This window comes from Anomalospiza imberbis, chromosome 3 (genome assembly GCF_031753505.1).
Source record: "Anomalospiza imberbis isolate Cuckoo-Finch-1a 21T00152 chromosome 3, ASM3175350v1, whole genome shotgun sequence".
Taxonomy (NCBI): domain Eukaryota; kingdom Metazoa; phylum Chordata; class Aves; order Passeriformes; family Viduidae; genus Anomalospiza; species Anomalospiza imberbis.
In genome coordinates, this window is record NC_089683.1 from 83,344,349 (window position 1) to 83,361,568 (window position 17,220).

At 47.9% G+C, this 17,220-nt stretch overlaps 1 protein-coding gene across 3 annotated transcripts in view; it reads left to right on the plus strand.

Moving 5' to 3' along the window:
• Positions 1 to 17,220, plus strand: part of TMEM63B (transmembrane protein 63B) — a 49,187-nt gene that overhangs the window by 14,089 nt on the left and 17,878 nt on the right. For all 3 annotated transcript variants that reach the window (XM_068185441.1, XM_068185439.1, XM_068185442.1), the window contains exons 2-3: positions 16,322 to 16,529; positions 17,133 to 17,212. In XM_068185441.1, coding sequence (XP_068041542.1) covers positions 16,344 to 16,529; positions 17,133 to 17,212 — 266 coding nt within the window. In that variant the 5' untranslated portion in view covers positions 16,322 to 16,343. The remainder of the gene's footprint in view (positions 1 to 16,321; positions 16,530 to 17,132; positions 17,213 to 17,220) is intronic.

Sequence of the window (17,220 nt, forward strand, 5' to 3'; positions counted from 1 at the left end):
GTTGGGCTAAACTTAGCCCTGAGGGTCTGCAGGTGTTCCATGTAGGGACTACAGTACTGCTGGCCAGCAGCAGTGGAGTAAAACTGGGAGCTTGGTAGCTGTCAGCTTCCTTCTGTTGAGATGGTCCCTGACTCAGGAGGCATGTAGCCAACATCTATGTGATTCTCTAAAGATGAGCAGGTAACTGCCCTGGGATGCTTTGCAGTGTCCACTGGGTTGCTGAGTGGAAGGCACCAAGCAAGCAATGTCTCCTTGATTGCTGAGGAGTCACACATACACATCCCTGGGCCTGTGCCACTTGGAGAGCAAGTGTTGACCCTAAAACACTGCTGGGGCTGTGGGTTTCTGATGAGCTGCAGTAAATGAGTCACACACACACGCCCAGTGTGAGTGCGTGAGGTGGAGCCCAGCAGAGATACATGTGGCAGAGTTGATTGCAGAGGTCCCAGCATTGGCTCTGACGGGATATGTCCCTGCCACCCAGACGTGGCAGTCAGTCCCCAGCAGCCATGGATGGTACCACAGCCTCAGCAGAGACCCGATTTCTGTATTTGGGCATTCTTGAAGACTTTGACTGGGATGCTGGTCAAGTGGCATAAGCAGAGGGCAGGGTGCCAGTTGTGAATTTCCTCCTCACTTACAGAGCTGTGGCAGGATTACTGTGGCAAGTCTTGGGCATAAACAGGTGGGCAGGGCAGCAGCAGTAGCACCCAAGACAGGAGGCTAGAGGAGTTGCTGCTCTCCTGCACCCTTGTGCTTTCCCATTTCAGGCCCTGGAGGACTAAGCGTGGCTGTCAGGTTTGCTCTGGAAGCTGGCCTGGGATGTATGTTTCCAGCACTAGTAGTGTAGGGAGGAGATATGATGTACTCTCCTCAGGAGGCTGTGATTCAAGGAGGAGCTGTAAGTTGGCATGCCTGGATGGTCCTAGGCAGGGGACAGCTGATTTTGCAGCCTTGCCCCATACTCAATTTGAGGAGGACTGGGGGAAAGGAGCAGCAGGCTTCCCTGGGAGCTCTGGGGAGGGTGTGGTGGTGGATTGCAAAATGCAAACTGAATCTGAAAGTTTTCAAGTTCGGGGGGAGGAGGCTTTGCTTGGTCTGCTGCTCAGGTAAGCAGTGTTGTCTGACCTTACTCTGTATTGTCCAGGTGGTGTTTTAAGCCATGTAAACATAATGCTGCCAAGGTCTTTCCTGGGCTTGCTCCTCAGAGCTGACTGGGGTGTGTTGGAAGAGGCATCCCAAAACAGCCTGATTGGCATGCAAAATGCAGCAGTGTGGCTACACTTTATCTATTGATAAAAAGAGAAATATGTTGTAAGAGGCTTCTGTCTCATCTGTAGTGTGTAGCACGTCTTTCCATGCCATAATCTAAAAAGCAGATGTTAGGAAGCCTCCATTATGCGTTAATGGAGTTTGTCTCTGCCATTTGTATCTGTAGGTTGACTGCCCCATTAAAAGTGCAGGAAATTCTAGATCATACAGCTGCTTGGGATTACTCTGAGCCAGCTTGAGTTCTTCAGTGCAGGAGACCTTTTCAAAATACCCTGTAAGATCAGTGGAGGTAACAAAGGTTCTGTTGTGTGATTGTGTTTGCGAAGAGCCAGTTAGCAAGCCGATTGATGCTGGTGATCCACAGCAAGTCTGGTAACAAGGTTCGGGTGTTTCTCACTATGTAAAAATGGCACAAATAGGATGTTTTAATGTTTGTTGATATAAATGGGAAAACTGAAGTTCTCCTTGTAACAGTTGACACTTATCAAAATACTGTGTTTATTTAAAATTTAAGAAAAAAAATTAAAGATAAAATCAAACCTTACTTTGCCGTCCCTCTGTGGACAATTTGAGCACCGTGGGAGGCAGCTGTGCCGGCAGGAAACGAGAAGTGAGAGGATAAGCTAGGATGACAGTGTACTGGGATATATGTATATTTGGCCACGATGTGACTGAAAGAGAACCCTTTGGCCTTTCCGGCTAAGAATGGAAAGGAGTTGTGCTGCAGAGCAAGGAGGCCGCCGTACCACTCTTCCTCTGGCTCTAGCCATGTCTATGCTTGGGGTCTTTGGGCACAATACATTCAGAAAGATGCTGACCACACAGAGACACATCAGCTGTAGAAACAGTCACACTGGAAAGGTGTGCTTGGAAAAATGACAGGTGAACATACTTGAGCTTGAGGAAAGTGGAGGCAGGTAAGAGAGGTTTTCTGTCAGCAAGGGATCTTCAATCCCATTGCTGAGAAGGGAGAGCAGTATTTTTGAAGAAGCAGTGAGAAGCAGAAGTAATGAAATTTGGAAGCAGAATTGGGAGAAATGGCATGCTTTTCAAGCCTGCCAAAACCATTTCCCCAGGAAGGGAAGAAAGCTTTCTGGTCTAGGATCATTTCTTTAACTGGTTGCTATGAGGTGTACTGCAGGAACATATTTGTCAACATTAAAGAAAAATTCTACTTAAACTTTCTGGTCTTTGCTGCCTCTACCCTGAGGCACTCAGCTGGGGCTAGGTTGGTAACTGCTGCACATAGCCAGAGTCCAGAGAATGGTCTTGGAAAACATCTGGTGCTTGAAGCAGAGCACAGTACTCAAGTCTGTCCCTTTTTGGGTAAACACTTTAATTTAGCCATGTACTTATGATGACTTCAGTAAAAGTGTTTCAAGATAAGTATGTACTTGGGAGCTTTCCTGAGCAGGGGTCATTTCTTTTGCTTGAAGATTGTTGAAGAAATATCTTAATGAGCATTACCCTGTACAGTTGCCAAAGATTCGCATTAGGAGAAATACTAAGCGGTAATCTCATCTGAGTTATTAATTAGTAATTTATCTCAGAATGCCATAGTCTACTAATTGTGGGTTTTTTTTTTCCTCCTGCTCTTGTGATGTGTTTGGGAAGGCCAAGCAAACTTCATGCCTATAAAGAAAATGCCTCAGCCACTCCTTTGGATGGTTTGTTTTCATGCAATACATGTGGTGAGTTGTCCCCATTCAGAAATGAGATGTGGAGCAGCATGTTCACCTCTGTGAACCAGCAAAGAACAGGGGTTATGTCTCTAAATCACTGGAGTCCACTGGCTCCCTTTTTATTTGGGTGATGGCCCCTCAATCCCCCCTCTGTGATGCTGCACTTCACATCAGTCCAGCCAGACAGCTGCCCTTTCCATAGAAGGTGAACAGTCAGGAATGTGATTTCTTGGCAGAAGCCCATGGCATGTTTTAGTGCATCCTGGCAGTGTTGTGCTGTGTGCTGGTAACTGTGTCCAGCAGAGGGTTAGGGTTGTATGGGGTGACCATCAAAATTCAACATTGCACACAAGGATGGAGACACAAAGTCAGAGATAGATGTCACCTCACGTTTGGGGTGCCTGGACCCACCACATTGTTTTCTATTGACATTAGAAGTCATCTGTGGAAGTACAGAGATCGAAAAGTTTTAAGAGGGAAAGGTGGTCTCAGGAAATATGGCCAGAATAAGGATTGATGTGGAAGGGCTTAGGGCAGCAGATGTGGTGGAATGGGAATAGCACAGCTCTTCTGAGCATGTCTCTTTCAGAGCTAACTGCTACAGCTCCCATTAGGCTGTTCACCACTGATTTGCGCTCTTTTTAGGGCAGTGCTTTTGTGGAAAGCAGCCTCCAGGTGTGCAAGCTGCCTTACAGCAGCTCCAGGCTATGATGCTTAGCTGCTCCTGGGTGTTCTCCAAACTCAAGCCCATGGAATGCACCCATGTCTGTTTTCCTTTCAGCGCCACAGGGTGGAGCAGCAGAGCCCAGGAAAGTCTGGCATGCCTGAGGGGGTTGTCAGGTGTCTGGTCTTAGTCCTTCTGTGTAATACTCATCTGTCTGGGCTGGAGGACCATTCCTGCCTTCACCTCCAGCAGAGAGGTGAAGGCAGGAATAGCTTAGTCCAGTGTTTGGTGTGCTCCACATTGTTTTTTGAGGTGACCTCCAAGTTATTTCCTTCATATCAAGTTAGGATTTTGGTGGTCTCAGTAGATGTGAGCACCCTGGCTTGAGTTGGGGCTGCAGGCCAGAGGAATCTAGGTTACTAAACTGCAGTCTTTAGTGGACTCTCATAGGCTTGATATTTGCTTGTGTGGAGCTGTGCTCCACGGATAAACAGTGACTCAGAGCAGCTTCATTCAGTTAAAGTACTATTTCTTTGTTTGCTGTAACATTGAGATAGAGCCTGAATGACATGAGGCTTGCACTGCTGCATCTTACCAAAAAATTCAGTGTCCTCCTCCAAGCCCAAACAGCTGCTTAATCTCGCCTTTATCAGTGGGTCTTGCACACCCTTATCATTGGGTCTGGGAGCCAGGCTGCTTACCTTGAAGTACCACTTCAGTGTTCCTCAGTCTCTGCTGAATCTCAGTGCCCAGTGCCCAACTGGCGCTTTGTCCTCTGTGTTCCCAAGCCAGGCCCAGCTCCTCTTGCGGAGCCCAGTGGGGTGGAGTGAAACCATTGAAAAGAGCCCAATCAGCATCTCTCAAGTGCTAGTGGCTGGCTGAGGGCCCAGCCTGCTGCATGCCAGTGACTCCTGCCTGCAGACCCCAGCCCCAGCAGTCAAAAGCAGGCAGAGCTGTCCTGAAAACTCAAGAAGAGGTAAGTGTTCAACAGCCCTCATTTTCCCCAGCAGGTAAATAAAGTAGGGACCAATAATAAAGGGGGTGAGCTGGACAGGAACAAACGCAGATCCGAACCAATGTGGCTAATCATACTTCTCCATTTATTGTTTACAGCCAGTAGTTTTTATACACTTCCAGATAGTTTACAATTGTGAGCACACTCTCATTGGCAAGCAAACATTGTTTGTTCCTGTCTTAAGGTGGCTAAAGTTTCACACTGCAGACCTATACTAATTCACACCTAGATAGCTCAGTACACTGTGTTATACCTTAACATAATTTCTGACTGCACCACAAACTTATTCTTAACTGCACCACAGGCTTCAAGGCCTCACCGAGGCCCATATCTGAGGCCTAGACTGGGGTTGCTCAACCTTCATTCTAAACATATAAATCATGAACATACAGATCGTGGCCTCTTTCTCTCAGAAATTGTTCTACAGGTAAAGGTTATTGAGCACCTGTCTCCAGATTAGATCTCTCTGGCAGAATCAGAGCAAATACCACGTAGAAGAGGAATTGAGACATCTCTGGGTCCTGATGTGCTGAGGGAGGTCCAACAGATCTCTTGGGTCTTAGAGCAAGGACAGTCTCAATGCTCTTTTTAATGTCTATCTACCTCTGCTGTGACCTTTGTTATTTATTCAGGGCCCAGGAGGAAGTCCAAATTGGTCTCTTAAAACATCTGTCTCTCTTACTGGAGTTCAGTAGCTGCTGGGACAGTGCAGAAGAGGAACCATGTGCTGTAGGGGGCCTCAAGGTTTTCCCAGTGGCACAGTTATCTTAGTTTGGACATGTTTGTGGCCAAGGTTGCCCTGCTGCACTTGGCTGTACTGGGTGCCATGCCAACCCTGTGTGTAGTTCCCTGGTGCTGTGAGTTGGGCTATGCTGCTGTTGCTAGATCCCTAACTCTGTTGAGATTTCCCCAGTAGATGCAGAAAACAAATTCCTAGATGGTCTCCCGTAACTGTCCTGGCTTGCTGGCCACATCCAGACCTCTTGCTGTGAGAGCCCTTTGCTGATATCTGCTGTTATTGAGGAATAATTGAAGACTTTTCTCCTGCTGTGGCTGTCAAATCTTTTACAACTCAGCATGAAGTCATAAAGGGAGCTCAATTTTGCTTGCTGCAGGGCTGTGATTACCTTGACCTTCAGTGTTCGGCTGTGCTGTGGGTCCTTTGTAGACCAACTCTGCAAGGCAAGCACTGTCTTAGGAATGCTTCAAGGAAGGTGGGAAAAGGTGAGAACATCCTCAGCCTGCAAATTGTAAACACTTGAAGCTGCAATCTGCTGAAGGACCTTGGAAATGAATCAGCCTTTATCTGTTACAGGAAGGGTGCTGGTGCCAGGATTTGAGGTAGATGTTCCTGTTTTAGGAGCAACACTGAGGCTGCTCCTACTGAAGCTCATGCAGTACCCTGGCAGCTTGTCCCACAGTGCCCACGAGGGAAGAGGGTTCCCTCTAGGCTTCCTGGTTTGCATTCTTGGTGTCTGCTGCTGGATGAGAGAGCCAGGCTGGTGGGCCATTCCCTACTACTGCCAAGGTTCTTCACCAGTATGTGAAGGAGAGTTTTTCTATGTGCCACTAAGCACCATCTCCATGGATGCTGCTCTAAGCACATGGACCCATTTTGCCACTGTTTTTTGAATTTATGCATGATTTCAATTTTCACATGTCCCTGTGGAGCAATTGCTCAAGAACGGTGTAGAGAGTTGACACTGCCTGAATGCCAGGCACCCACCAAAGCCACTCTCTTGCCCCTTTTCACAGCTGGACAGGGGAGAGAGAATGTAATGAAGGGTTCCTGAGTTGAGGACTGGGAGAGAGCACTCATCAAATACCATCGCAGGCAAAACAGGCTCAAATTAGAGATATTACTTGATTTTTCTTGCTAACAAAATCAGAGCAGGATAATGAGAAGTAAAATAACACCTTAAAAACACGTTCCATCCAGCTCTACTTCCTATCACAATAATGCAGAGAGACACAAAATGAGAGTTTAGGGTCAGTTCATCACCTGTTGTTTCTCCTGCTGCTTAGGGAAAGTAGTCATTCCCCTGGTCCACTGTGGGCTCCTTCCCACAGGAGACAGTTCTCCATAAGTGTCTCCAACTTGAGTCCATTTCATGAGCAACAGCTCTTTTTGAACTGCTACTATGTGAGTCCATGCCTCGGGCAATAGCACCCGTCAAACTGCTACAGCGTGGGTCACTCTTCCACAGGGTGCAGTCCTACAAGGACAGGCTGCTCCAGCATGGTTCCTGTCTCTATGGGTCTCTTGTCGGTTCTCAGCCTCCTCTCAGGCATTCACCTGCTCCAGCATGAGTCACCTTCATGGACTGGAAGGTGATCTCTGCCTCCCCATGATCCTCCATGGACTGCAGGGGCACAGTTGCTTCACCATAGTCTTTACCACAGGCTACAGAGGAATCCTAGCCCTGGTGGCTGGAGCATCTACCCTCCCTTGTTCTCCACTGGCCTCGGTGTCTGCATTCTTGTTCCTCTCACATGTTTCCAAACCACTCTTCTCTGACTGCAATTGCACAATACTTTCTTCCTCTCTCTCTCTTTCCCTCTCTCTCTCTCTTTCCCTCATCTTTTTCCATATGTTATTGCAGAGGAGTTACTACCATTTCTAATTGGCCCAGCCTTGACCAGCTTTGGAGCTGCCAGGGATTGGCTCTGCTGGAAATGGAGGAAGCTTCTGGCAGCTTCTCACAGAAGCCACTCCTGTAGCAGCCCTTTCCTTTCCCCCCACCCCCCTTCCTACCAAAGCTTGTCCATGCAAACCCAATAGAAAGAGGCATGAAGCTTTTCTGAAGTACCATCCAGGAGAGGTAGTGCTTCACTCCTGTGCACGCCTAATTTGGTGGTGTCAGCTTAGGGAAGTGCTGATCATACCTCATAGGCAAGTGGTTATAATTGCACCCAGTGAACAAAATTCTTGTGTCTTTGAATACTGTGCTGCAAGGAGGTAAAGACTTCTGTCATGCAGAAGAGAGGAGGAGGAAACAATCAATGTGACCTTGAGAGACTAGATAAAAACCCAGTTTTATGAGAGACACATTTTTTGCTCAAGAGGAAAAGCTGGGTGTAGATGAGAATACCTAGTCTGTGACTGGCAGGAAACAGGTATGAGGCCTGAAGAAAGATGAATATCTGGTACTCTCCTATACACAAGGTAATTAAGATCAGAATTTACAATGAGGTGAGGTTACTGATAAAGGAAAAAGGAATGAGAGCTGCAAGAGTGCAGAGCTCCGGCTAAAAACATGCCCCTGTGCAAAAGGGACAAGATGGTATTTAGTCACTTGAGAAACAGGAGAGGTGTGGAAAAATTCAGAGTAAATATGAAATCACCATGGAGATTGGTTTGTGTTTATACCAAACCAGATGTCATGCATCTGAACAGCTCTCCCTAACAGTGCTTGAAAACTAAAGTGGTATTTGTACAGTAAAGATCCTGTATGAATAGTTACTCTCACTTAAAAAATGAAGTATGGGAGAGCTAGCCTGGAGCAGGCCCACATGTTGTAAGGAAAGTGCAGGCCATATGCAGGTAGTATAAATGATGATAGACATGCAGGGGATAATCAAGATGGCAACCCATGAAGAACAGCCATTGTGCCAATGGAATCCATAAACTAGAAGCTGAAAACTGCTGGTATTGTGAGGTTGTGAAGTCTCCAACCTTGTCTTTGCTAAAAGTCTACTGGGAATCGGTGAAGTTGCAACTGCTGGGGTGTTGAGTGATAGGTGAGGAAGCCCTGTTATCTGGGACTTACTCCCAACCATTTGATTTGGTTGCCATATGGCCACTGCTCTTCAGAATATACTGTCGGTGGTCCAGCACCTCATCGGTCTTGCTGTTCTGATGGTTTTTTGTGTTTACTAGATCACTATCAGCATATGCCTACAGGAAACAAGGGAAGCCAAACAGTAAGCAGTATTCCTTCATAAAGTACAAGCTGGCAGACAAATTTGATATCTTTCTGAGATTTATAGCCTAGGAACTTGAAGGGAAAGTGACAGGTAAATATATTTGTAACTTACATGTTTGATGTGGTAACTAATGAAACACTCAAAATTTACTGTAAATCAGGATGACTGTGATTCTGCAGTGCAAACAGAGAGCTGATTGATGTGGAGAGCTGTTGGATAGATTGGGCTTTCTCTTGATGGCAGAGGATGAGTCCCTTGCCATGAACTGGGACACATGGATAGGTTCCTATGAGACACCGTTGAGGGTGTCCATGTGGCATTGAGGCTCCACAGTGTTTGTCAGTAAGCAGACAAGATGAGACTGAGGACCTCTTCTTCATGGTGCAGAAATGCCAGGTACCATGGCATTGTAGCCACGTGGAGGTAGTCAAGCTGTCTTGGCAGCAGAACTGCATCATGGTGTTGTGTGGGTGACACTGTTCTGCCAAACCTCTTTGGAGGGGGAGGGGCCATCATCAGCCCTTCCCTGATGGCCAGGCAGGAGCAGACACCCCTTTCCCAGGAGCACCAAAGGGAGTCCACAGGGATGTGAAAATTGAGACAGGAAGACAGCAGTGTGAGACATGCAGCATGGGAGCAAAATGCAGAGCCAGAGAGACCAAACTGCCCTCAGGCTGAGGACAGATTAGCCAGCTCTGATTGAAGAGTATGAACCACAGCATACTGGGTTTTCGGCTGTGGTACAGCCCTTCTTGGCATGGTCCATTATGTTCAGGGCACCCTATGACTCGAAAGCACTACCATCAGATTGGAGGGAGTTCCTGTAAAAAAGAGGCATAAAAAAGACCTAGCTGTTTGGAGCTCAATACATATCTCTTGGCAAGGTAGTTTCCAGTGGGTGAAGGCAGCGTGAAGTGTTTTGCTGATTTTCAAAGGCAAGGCTTTTGTGATTATCCTGGGTGATTTTGAAAGGGACTGAGTTGTGAAGTGGACAGGTTCCTGACCTTCATGAAACTCAAGCTTGGGTTTTACATGGATCCAAAAGCTCCCCACTGTTATAGTCTACTACCATCCGTCCCAGGCACCGTCCCAGCTCAGGGTGACTCGTGTAGTTTGCAGTCCTTACAGTTGTGCTGGGAGCAGGACCAGGGGTTCTTGAGCATTGGGATGTACACAATCAGCAGTGTGCAAGCCACCACAAAATGGTGCTCTGAGCACTGTGGGGTTGGGGCTGGCTGTGACAGTGACAGTACCTGCCAACACCAGGACTGGGAACTGATGCACACTAAAGAAAGATGTGATGCCCTTTAGTGGTAGATATTTGAGGCCTGGTGCAAAGCCAGTTGGGAGGACTTCAGACCCAGGGCAAAAGTGCACTTAGTTTTTGCTTTGAAGAAGCCAAGCCTGCCAGACCAAAGCTTTGCAGGCGTGTTGTCTAGTTGCCTGGTTCATAGAGGTGAAGCATGCAGGGGGCTTTGTATTGACTGGAGGAGATGGAAAGGAGACAAAGAGATGTAGGGCTTAGGCAGGCCCCTCCTCCTTTCTGCTGATACAGGACCGATCCCTGTTGTATGCTTGTTAGTACTTTGCCCAGGCTTGTTGGAAATGCACCAGTAGCACATTTGCTTCTTGATGCTTTTCCCCTTGGCCTGCAGATCACGTTTCTCCTCACTGCACCCAGCACATCAGCACTTCTCCAGCCCTCAGCTGGCTGCTTGCTCTGTGCCAGGTCTGAGGCATGGTGCAGGACAGCTTTCCCACTGCTGTTTCTGCACCAAGAGTGGTATTTTCCCTGTTTAACTGTTGTACTCTGCGAAAGGCTTTGAGCTAACTTGTAAGACCCTTTCTCCCCACCTGTCCTGAGGCTATTCCCTACTTGCTTAACAGAGTCAGACTGTTCTTCCTGTGGTCTGCTTGTGGCTGCAAGCAGTTTGCTCAGAGCTCTGCTGGACTTTGCCACTTAGGTGCAGGTAACCTCGGTGACTGTTTGAGAGAATGAGAAGGCTCCCTCAACCTTGGGTGCCAGCTGCTGCGTGAGGGTCCCCAGGTGTTCGGTGCAGGTAGGTATGTACTGCCCTGGCAGGCAGAGGCTCAGGGTGGCACATCCTCTGGGCTCAGGTCCCTGGGGTCACACTGTGCGTTACCTATGGTACTTCAGAGACCAAGGGGACTCCAGAGGAGCAGGTCTGAAAGGTACAGGCCATGCCCACAGCACCCTCTGTGTCTGAGAACGAAAGCACACCTTACCTCCCTGCCATTCCCAAGAGATTTAAGAAGGTTTGAGTTTCTTTATTTTTAGTCTGGAAATTTGGTATTCTAGCACCAGACCTGCTTGTTTCCGGTTGCCTCTCTCTGCAGCTCCAGCCTGCTGTGAGACTGTCACATTTCCATAAACAAATGTGTCTCTACTAGAGCACAATTTCGATGTTCTAATTACAGATGGAGTTATTAACACTTAGTGGTGAGAAAACAAATGAACATAGCTTGTGTGCTTACGTCATTCCGTCTGTGAGCTCAAGCATCCGCTTTATTGATTTATATTTTTCTGCAGGCATTTCTCAGGTCACCTCCTCGTGTCTGGCTGACATCAGTGGTGTGGCTGAAGGAACACAGACACTTGCCCGTATCAGTGCATCTGTCTGCTGGTTAGCCAGCTGTCCAGCTCCTGCGTCACTCCTGCCTGAGTCCCAGCACAGTGCTTCCTCTTTCTTCTTTCCCCCTGGTGCCAGGGGTTTGGCAGAGGATGTGAGTGCTGAGTTTGAGGGACAGAGACTTCAGGGTGAGCTGGTGAGAATGGGAAATGCTTTGTTTGAGAAGACCTCCAGTGCTGTTTATGTTGTCTGCCCTGGCCTTACAGTGCTGCAGCAGAGTTCAGTGTGGGACAGGCAGCCTCCTCAGCAGGCACCTCCCAATCCCCTGCCTGCAAGTGGGATGACTCTGTAAGCATCCTGATGCACACTTTGCACCCAGTCATAGCAGTGAAGGACTTGGCCTTCCCAGCCTCATTCTGCTTTCTTTCTTCTTTCTTTTTGCAATGGATAGATGGGAGCACGGAGGCTTGCCTGGTTGCTGTTTGGGTCCTCATTTGGGTGCTGACCTGCAGGCCAAGGACAAAGACAAGGAGGAGGAGAAGTCCTACCCTGCCCTGCTGAGGCCACCAAGCTCTCAAGAACAGCAGTTCTCAGGGCTGTGTTTGCACAGGGCTTAACAGGCAGAACTTGGGGCTGCAGCACCAGGTGGGATGTGCTTTAGGGACTTCAGGTAGGAAGCTGTACGCCTCTGCTCCTGACATGTGTTGGTGAAAGCAGGGGACACTGTGGACATGCTGGTCCTGCTGGGGATGTAGGGGCTATGCCGCGAGATAGGGAACAAGTTTCTCTGTGGATGGGAGAAGCTTCCTCTCTTCCTCCTTCGTACTGTTAATAGAGAAGGGGATGGAGTCCAGTATTGCAGAATAAGAGGGGAAAATGCCTTTTGGCAAGTGTGTCTTTGCTGTTTTGAGGAAGCCAGCATTAATTATGCAGAGTGGAGGAGGGTAAGCCTCTGGGGCTTGCATGGAACCTGGTTTGATGTCCTGCTCTTACTGCGCTTTTGGCCCCACTGTATTCTGTGGTGACAAGCTATGCTTGTGATCAGGAAAGGGCTTGCATACCTTGAGCTGGTTCCCACCACTCCAGCCTCAGAGCAGCTTCCCACCCACTCCCTGTGCCATCTCTTGATGCTCAGGAGCTCATGCTGATGTTAGCATCTCAGCCCAGGCTGAGCCAAGCTTGCCCTGACCTACAGCCTTTAAGGGGAAGGAGGGACCAGGAAAGGCACCTTTAACCATGTTCCAGTGCAGCACAGTTTGTATGGTCAAAGATGCTCCTTTACCTGTGGTGGCAACATAAGGTGTAAGGAAACATGTAGGGTCCTTCCCTAGATGGAGACACTGGGATCAAAACAGAAAGCTTTTTAGAACTACCTCTGCCTTCAGTGTGTATTTGAGCTGGAGAGAGCAGCTGTTGGTAGAAAAATCCCCTTATCCCTCCCACACTGCTGGAAGGGATTTCTTTTCATAATTGGGAACTGTGCTTCTGTACTATAAGACTGTGCGTGCTGCAAGCACCACCTTTCCTCCCTGCTTGTGCTTTGAGTGAAACACCGTACCTAATATCAGCTGCCTGCAGGGCTGGCCCTGTACCTTGCAGCACAGGACACATTGGAGCGTGCCCTGCCTGGCTGAGGGTGGGGGCAGAGAGTCCCCTGGAGTGAGCATCTGAGACCAAGGTGCAAACCAAATGCAAGGAAAGAAGTACTGCCAGGCCCATGGGTTGCACTGTGCCTGGGAAAACCAGCCAGTCTCCTGTGCTCGTGGGAAAGGCCTTTGGTGAAGGGTACTAGCTAGGCACTATTGATAAAGACTGCCATATTGGTTGCCAAAGCATTTTTCTTAGACGCCTAAATAAGTAACCCCAGAAGAACCCTGGTAAGTCTTACCAAAATTGATATAATGGCAGGTCACTTCCAGCCTGCTGCCAGATGTTCTTGCAGCTGGGAGAACTAGAAGGGCACAAGTGTGCTGAACATTCCTGCGAGCTTTTCCCAGCTTCCCACAAACTTGAAGCACCTCTGTCTCCATGGGGAGTTCCTTGTGCTTACCAGCTGGGTGGGAGGTTGCATAACTAAGAATGATGTGGACTACTTCTGTGCCTCTTGACTCAGCTAATGAAAAGGCAGTGTAAGCCTTGGGTATATGCCACATCTTTTCCATTGCTGGGTGTTCTGGCTGGGTTACTGAAGAGGCTAGGAAGATTTATATCCAATCCATCCTCTAGGCTTCAAGGAAAAAGTTTATCTCTGGGGACTGTCTCTCTGAAATGTATCTTAAATTACCTATAGGCTTGCAGAATTTGTCTTCAGTATGTAATGGTTTGTATAAATAATGTTTAGATAGGGTTGTGGGCAATCTGAGCATATGAGCCTCATTTCTTTTAAGAAAGACTACTGGAAAAATGGGACTATAACGCATGCAAGAATGAGGTAAATTGTTTGGTGTCTGCAGAGAAAAATCATAGTTCCCTGATCTGTTGCAAGTCTTTCAATACTGTGGTAAAATAACAGCATCTGGCAGACTTGTGTAACTTGCTTGGATGTTCAGAAAACCTCTGAAATTTCTCACAGAAAACTGTTAAGAAAATTGTCTACTGGAAGAGACATAGAGTTCTGGCTCAAAAATTGGCTGAAATTCCACAACCAAAGTCAAGGAGTGAACTAGCAATTTTAATGTGACAAGAGCAGAGGAATGAGGTCCTTTGCTATTAATGACCCAGAAAAGGTAATATGCAGCAAGGTTCCTAAAATCTACCAATACCCTGGGGTCATTCAGATTTGTCAAGAGGAAGTGACTCCATAGTGACACCATATGTAGTGAAGTGGTGTGAGAAGTTGAGAAGCATGCAGCCAAGTGTATTGGAAGGAGCAATTTGCTCTGGGACATGGCTGGCTTCTAATTTACCTTGGATACTCAGGACTGTGGGATTGCAGGCTGAGGACAGAGATGCTTTTCTTCAATATGCAAAGATGCCATCAGAGAATTAAATTGTGCTCAGCCACGTGAGGAGTAGTATAAGGAGAGATACTGAGAGCATGAGGGTGCTGTTCTGGCAGTCAAGGTCATTTCCTTACCCAGGATGGTGTAAGTGGTTCTGGTCACCTTTCCATAGGGTCAGAAGAGAGGATGCGTTAGGAATGTGTGGGTGAGTGGTTAAAGCTAGAAGACACCTTGTGTCCTGGAAAGGAGAGAGCACTTAGGAGTAAACTTAGTAGGTCTAGAAAAAGCAAATGCTTTTCTTCTTTGACTTTTTCACTATAGAAGGAGAACTCAAGGCTGTGGTGTTACAGTAGGATTGTAGTCTTTACTCAAAATCTGGAAGTCATTGCTAAAAGTTTACAAGGTTCCCAAAAAGAGGATTGAGAGATATTTCTTTTTTCATTCAGTTCATCTAGATTGCACTTACAGAGGGGTGTAACCATTTGTGCTCCAAAGTGTGTGACATTCCTTTGAGTCTCATGCCATCATTTTTTCCCATAATTCCCCTAGAGCTTCCAAGTCTCTAGTTAATTCAGCCTGGGTGAGTTATCCTGTCTTCCTGATTTATTCCCAACTGTGATTTCATGTCTTGGCTTGTTTTTCTCCTGCTTTTCTGCTCCCTTGTTGTGCCCTAGGCAGCCCTGCTCCACCTCTGTACCTGTGAATTATGTCTTAACAGGCTGCTTTGTGGCTTTTCCAATTTGGCTGACCCCCTCTCAATGCCTATACCCAGCTGGGCTTTTGCTTCTCAGGCTGCCCTTTGTCATTGGTGCTTCAGCTGGTTTGTAGCTGTGCACCCGTTGGAGCTGATCTGGGAGGCATCACTTTGAAGTGGAGCTCTCTAGGTCACCACAGCAAATCATTTTGTGGTCATTTTCCAGCTAGCGTTGTGCTGTGATGCTGATAAATCTCTGCAGCCAGGCAGGAGAGGGCCAGGATTATACCCATGAGCTGGAGGTAAGGGCCCTGCATCCCCTCTGCTAATGTCACCAAACACTGCAGAGCTTGAAGGGCAGTGCTGGTGGCAGCTTTCTCATCCTTTGGGCAAACGATGGCTCTTTTGCCCAGCCCTGAGGGATGGCATTTCTGGGGAAAGAAAAAAAAAAAAAAAAAACAAAGAAAAAAACAAAACAGGCATTGCCCAGAAGTGATACTGCGCTATCCATCCTTTTTGTGTGTTTCACGGTTGTAGTGAAGGATTTGGGGTGGTTTGTGGATGCTGGGTTAAGAGGAATGGTTTAGGGATCAAAAGCCTGTATAGATCTTCCTGTTAGCACTGTTCCTTCTGCTACTGATGGGATTTTCTCAGCCCTGTTCTGAAAAGCGGTTGTGTTTCTGCTGTCAGCGTGTCCTTCTCTGAGCTATTCAGTTTGCATTTGTCCATTGCTACCATAATAATCTCTGTGTTTCTTATGGAGCTGCTCTGCACAGGAGGAGGACCTCCCCACGTCCAAGCAGTGATGCTGACCTGCGTGCCACTGTGGGTCTTGTAACAGTTTGGGGAAGGCACTGATATAAATAAAATATTTGACCATCTAAATAGTAGAGCCTAAGCCTCCTTTGTACCCTGTATGATTGCATCTAAATGGCCTCCAAGTCCGAGGAAGGAGAGAAAACAAGCAGGGGGTGTGACCAGCCCCTGATGGGTGCCCTGGGAGCTGGAGGCTGAGGCCTGCGGTGAAGAGAGTGTGATGATTCAGCCTAATAAAGCTAATGGCTTTATGGAGCGAGGCAAGGGAAGTTGTGAGATCATGATGCAGCAACTGTCCTATAGCAGTTGGTTTCTATCATCCAGACGTGACTTCATGCCCCATCCACTCCACCCTTTCACTTTTTCCTGTACCTAAACTCTTTCCCTCCTGAGGAGGGGGAGCTGAGACACCATGTTCTCAGGAAGAAAACTAGTCTGTGAGACAGATGCACCTAAGTGGTGTGAGAGTGGACACACTGAGGAAGGGAGTTCTGGGACTCCATGGTGGGACAATAGCTGCTGAAGCGTATGGGTTCTTCTGGCACCACCGAACTCAGCAGGCTTTTCAGATGACCTTGTCCCTGGATACTGGTCCCAGGAAAATCCTGTAGCACAGAGAAGCCCAAGCAGGCAGGCAAGGTTGGCCCCCAACTCCAGCAGGGCTACATTGTCATCAAACTGGCACGCATCTAACCATCTCTTTCTCTCCTTTCCCCAGGGAAGACGATGAAGCTGTAGAGATGCTTCCCTACGTCATTGCCACCCTGGGCTCAGTAGGGGCCCCCTGCAAAACTCCCACATGCAACAACAACAACAGCACTACCAAGGACTACTGCTACAGTGCACGCATCCGCAGCACTGTGCTGCAGGGGCTGCCCTTTGGTGGGGTGCCCACCGTCCTAGCCCTTGACTTTATGTGCTTTCTCGTAAGTCTACCTACTGTTGCTTCAACACCTTCTCCCCTAATTAACCATGAAATAAGGATGGTGATCAGATGATTAGGGTTGAGGGCCCCAAATGCCATCCCTGACTCTGCTGCTGGCTGGCATTCTGGCCCTGATCATGTCTCCTAGACACTGTGGGTTTAGCCATTATTGACTCATCTCCAATAGTACCACACTGAGCCCCATGGAAGGGTGTTGCAGGATGGGGGTGATGTTGGGTGAGTCCTGAATCCCAAAACTCCCACTTATGTTGCCAAGTCCCTGCAGCTTTTTCCACCCAGTGGCTTTGCATGTTCTTCCTTAGAAGCTGTGGGACCACAAATCATATAGCCATAATTTTGACTTCTAGGAACCTCATGGCCTTTTGATCCTGTGGAGCTACCTTAGCTATTGTGTGTTGCATCCTGGACCTCTGTTTCCCACGGCTGTCCAGATAGTCTGATTTAACAGTCCTGGGGAACTTGTGCTCTCAGTGTGCTCTTAATATCCCCTCCTACCGTCCTTGTTCCTGTGACTCTGCATGCAGAGAACAAGGACAAATTTGGATATGCCTTTTCTCACAGCTTCTTTTTTGGTCTCTTTCAGGCACTGTTGTTTGTCTTTTCAATTCTGCGTAAAGTTGCTTGGGACTATGGACGCCTGGCCCTGGTGACTGATGCTGACAGGTAAGCAT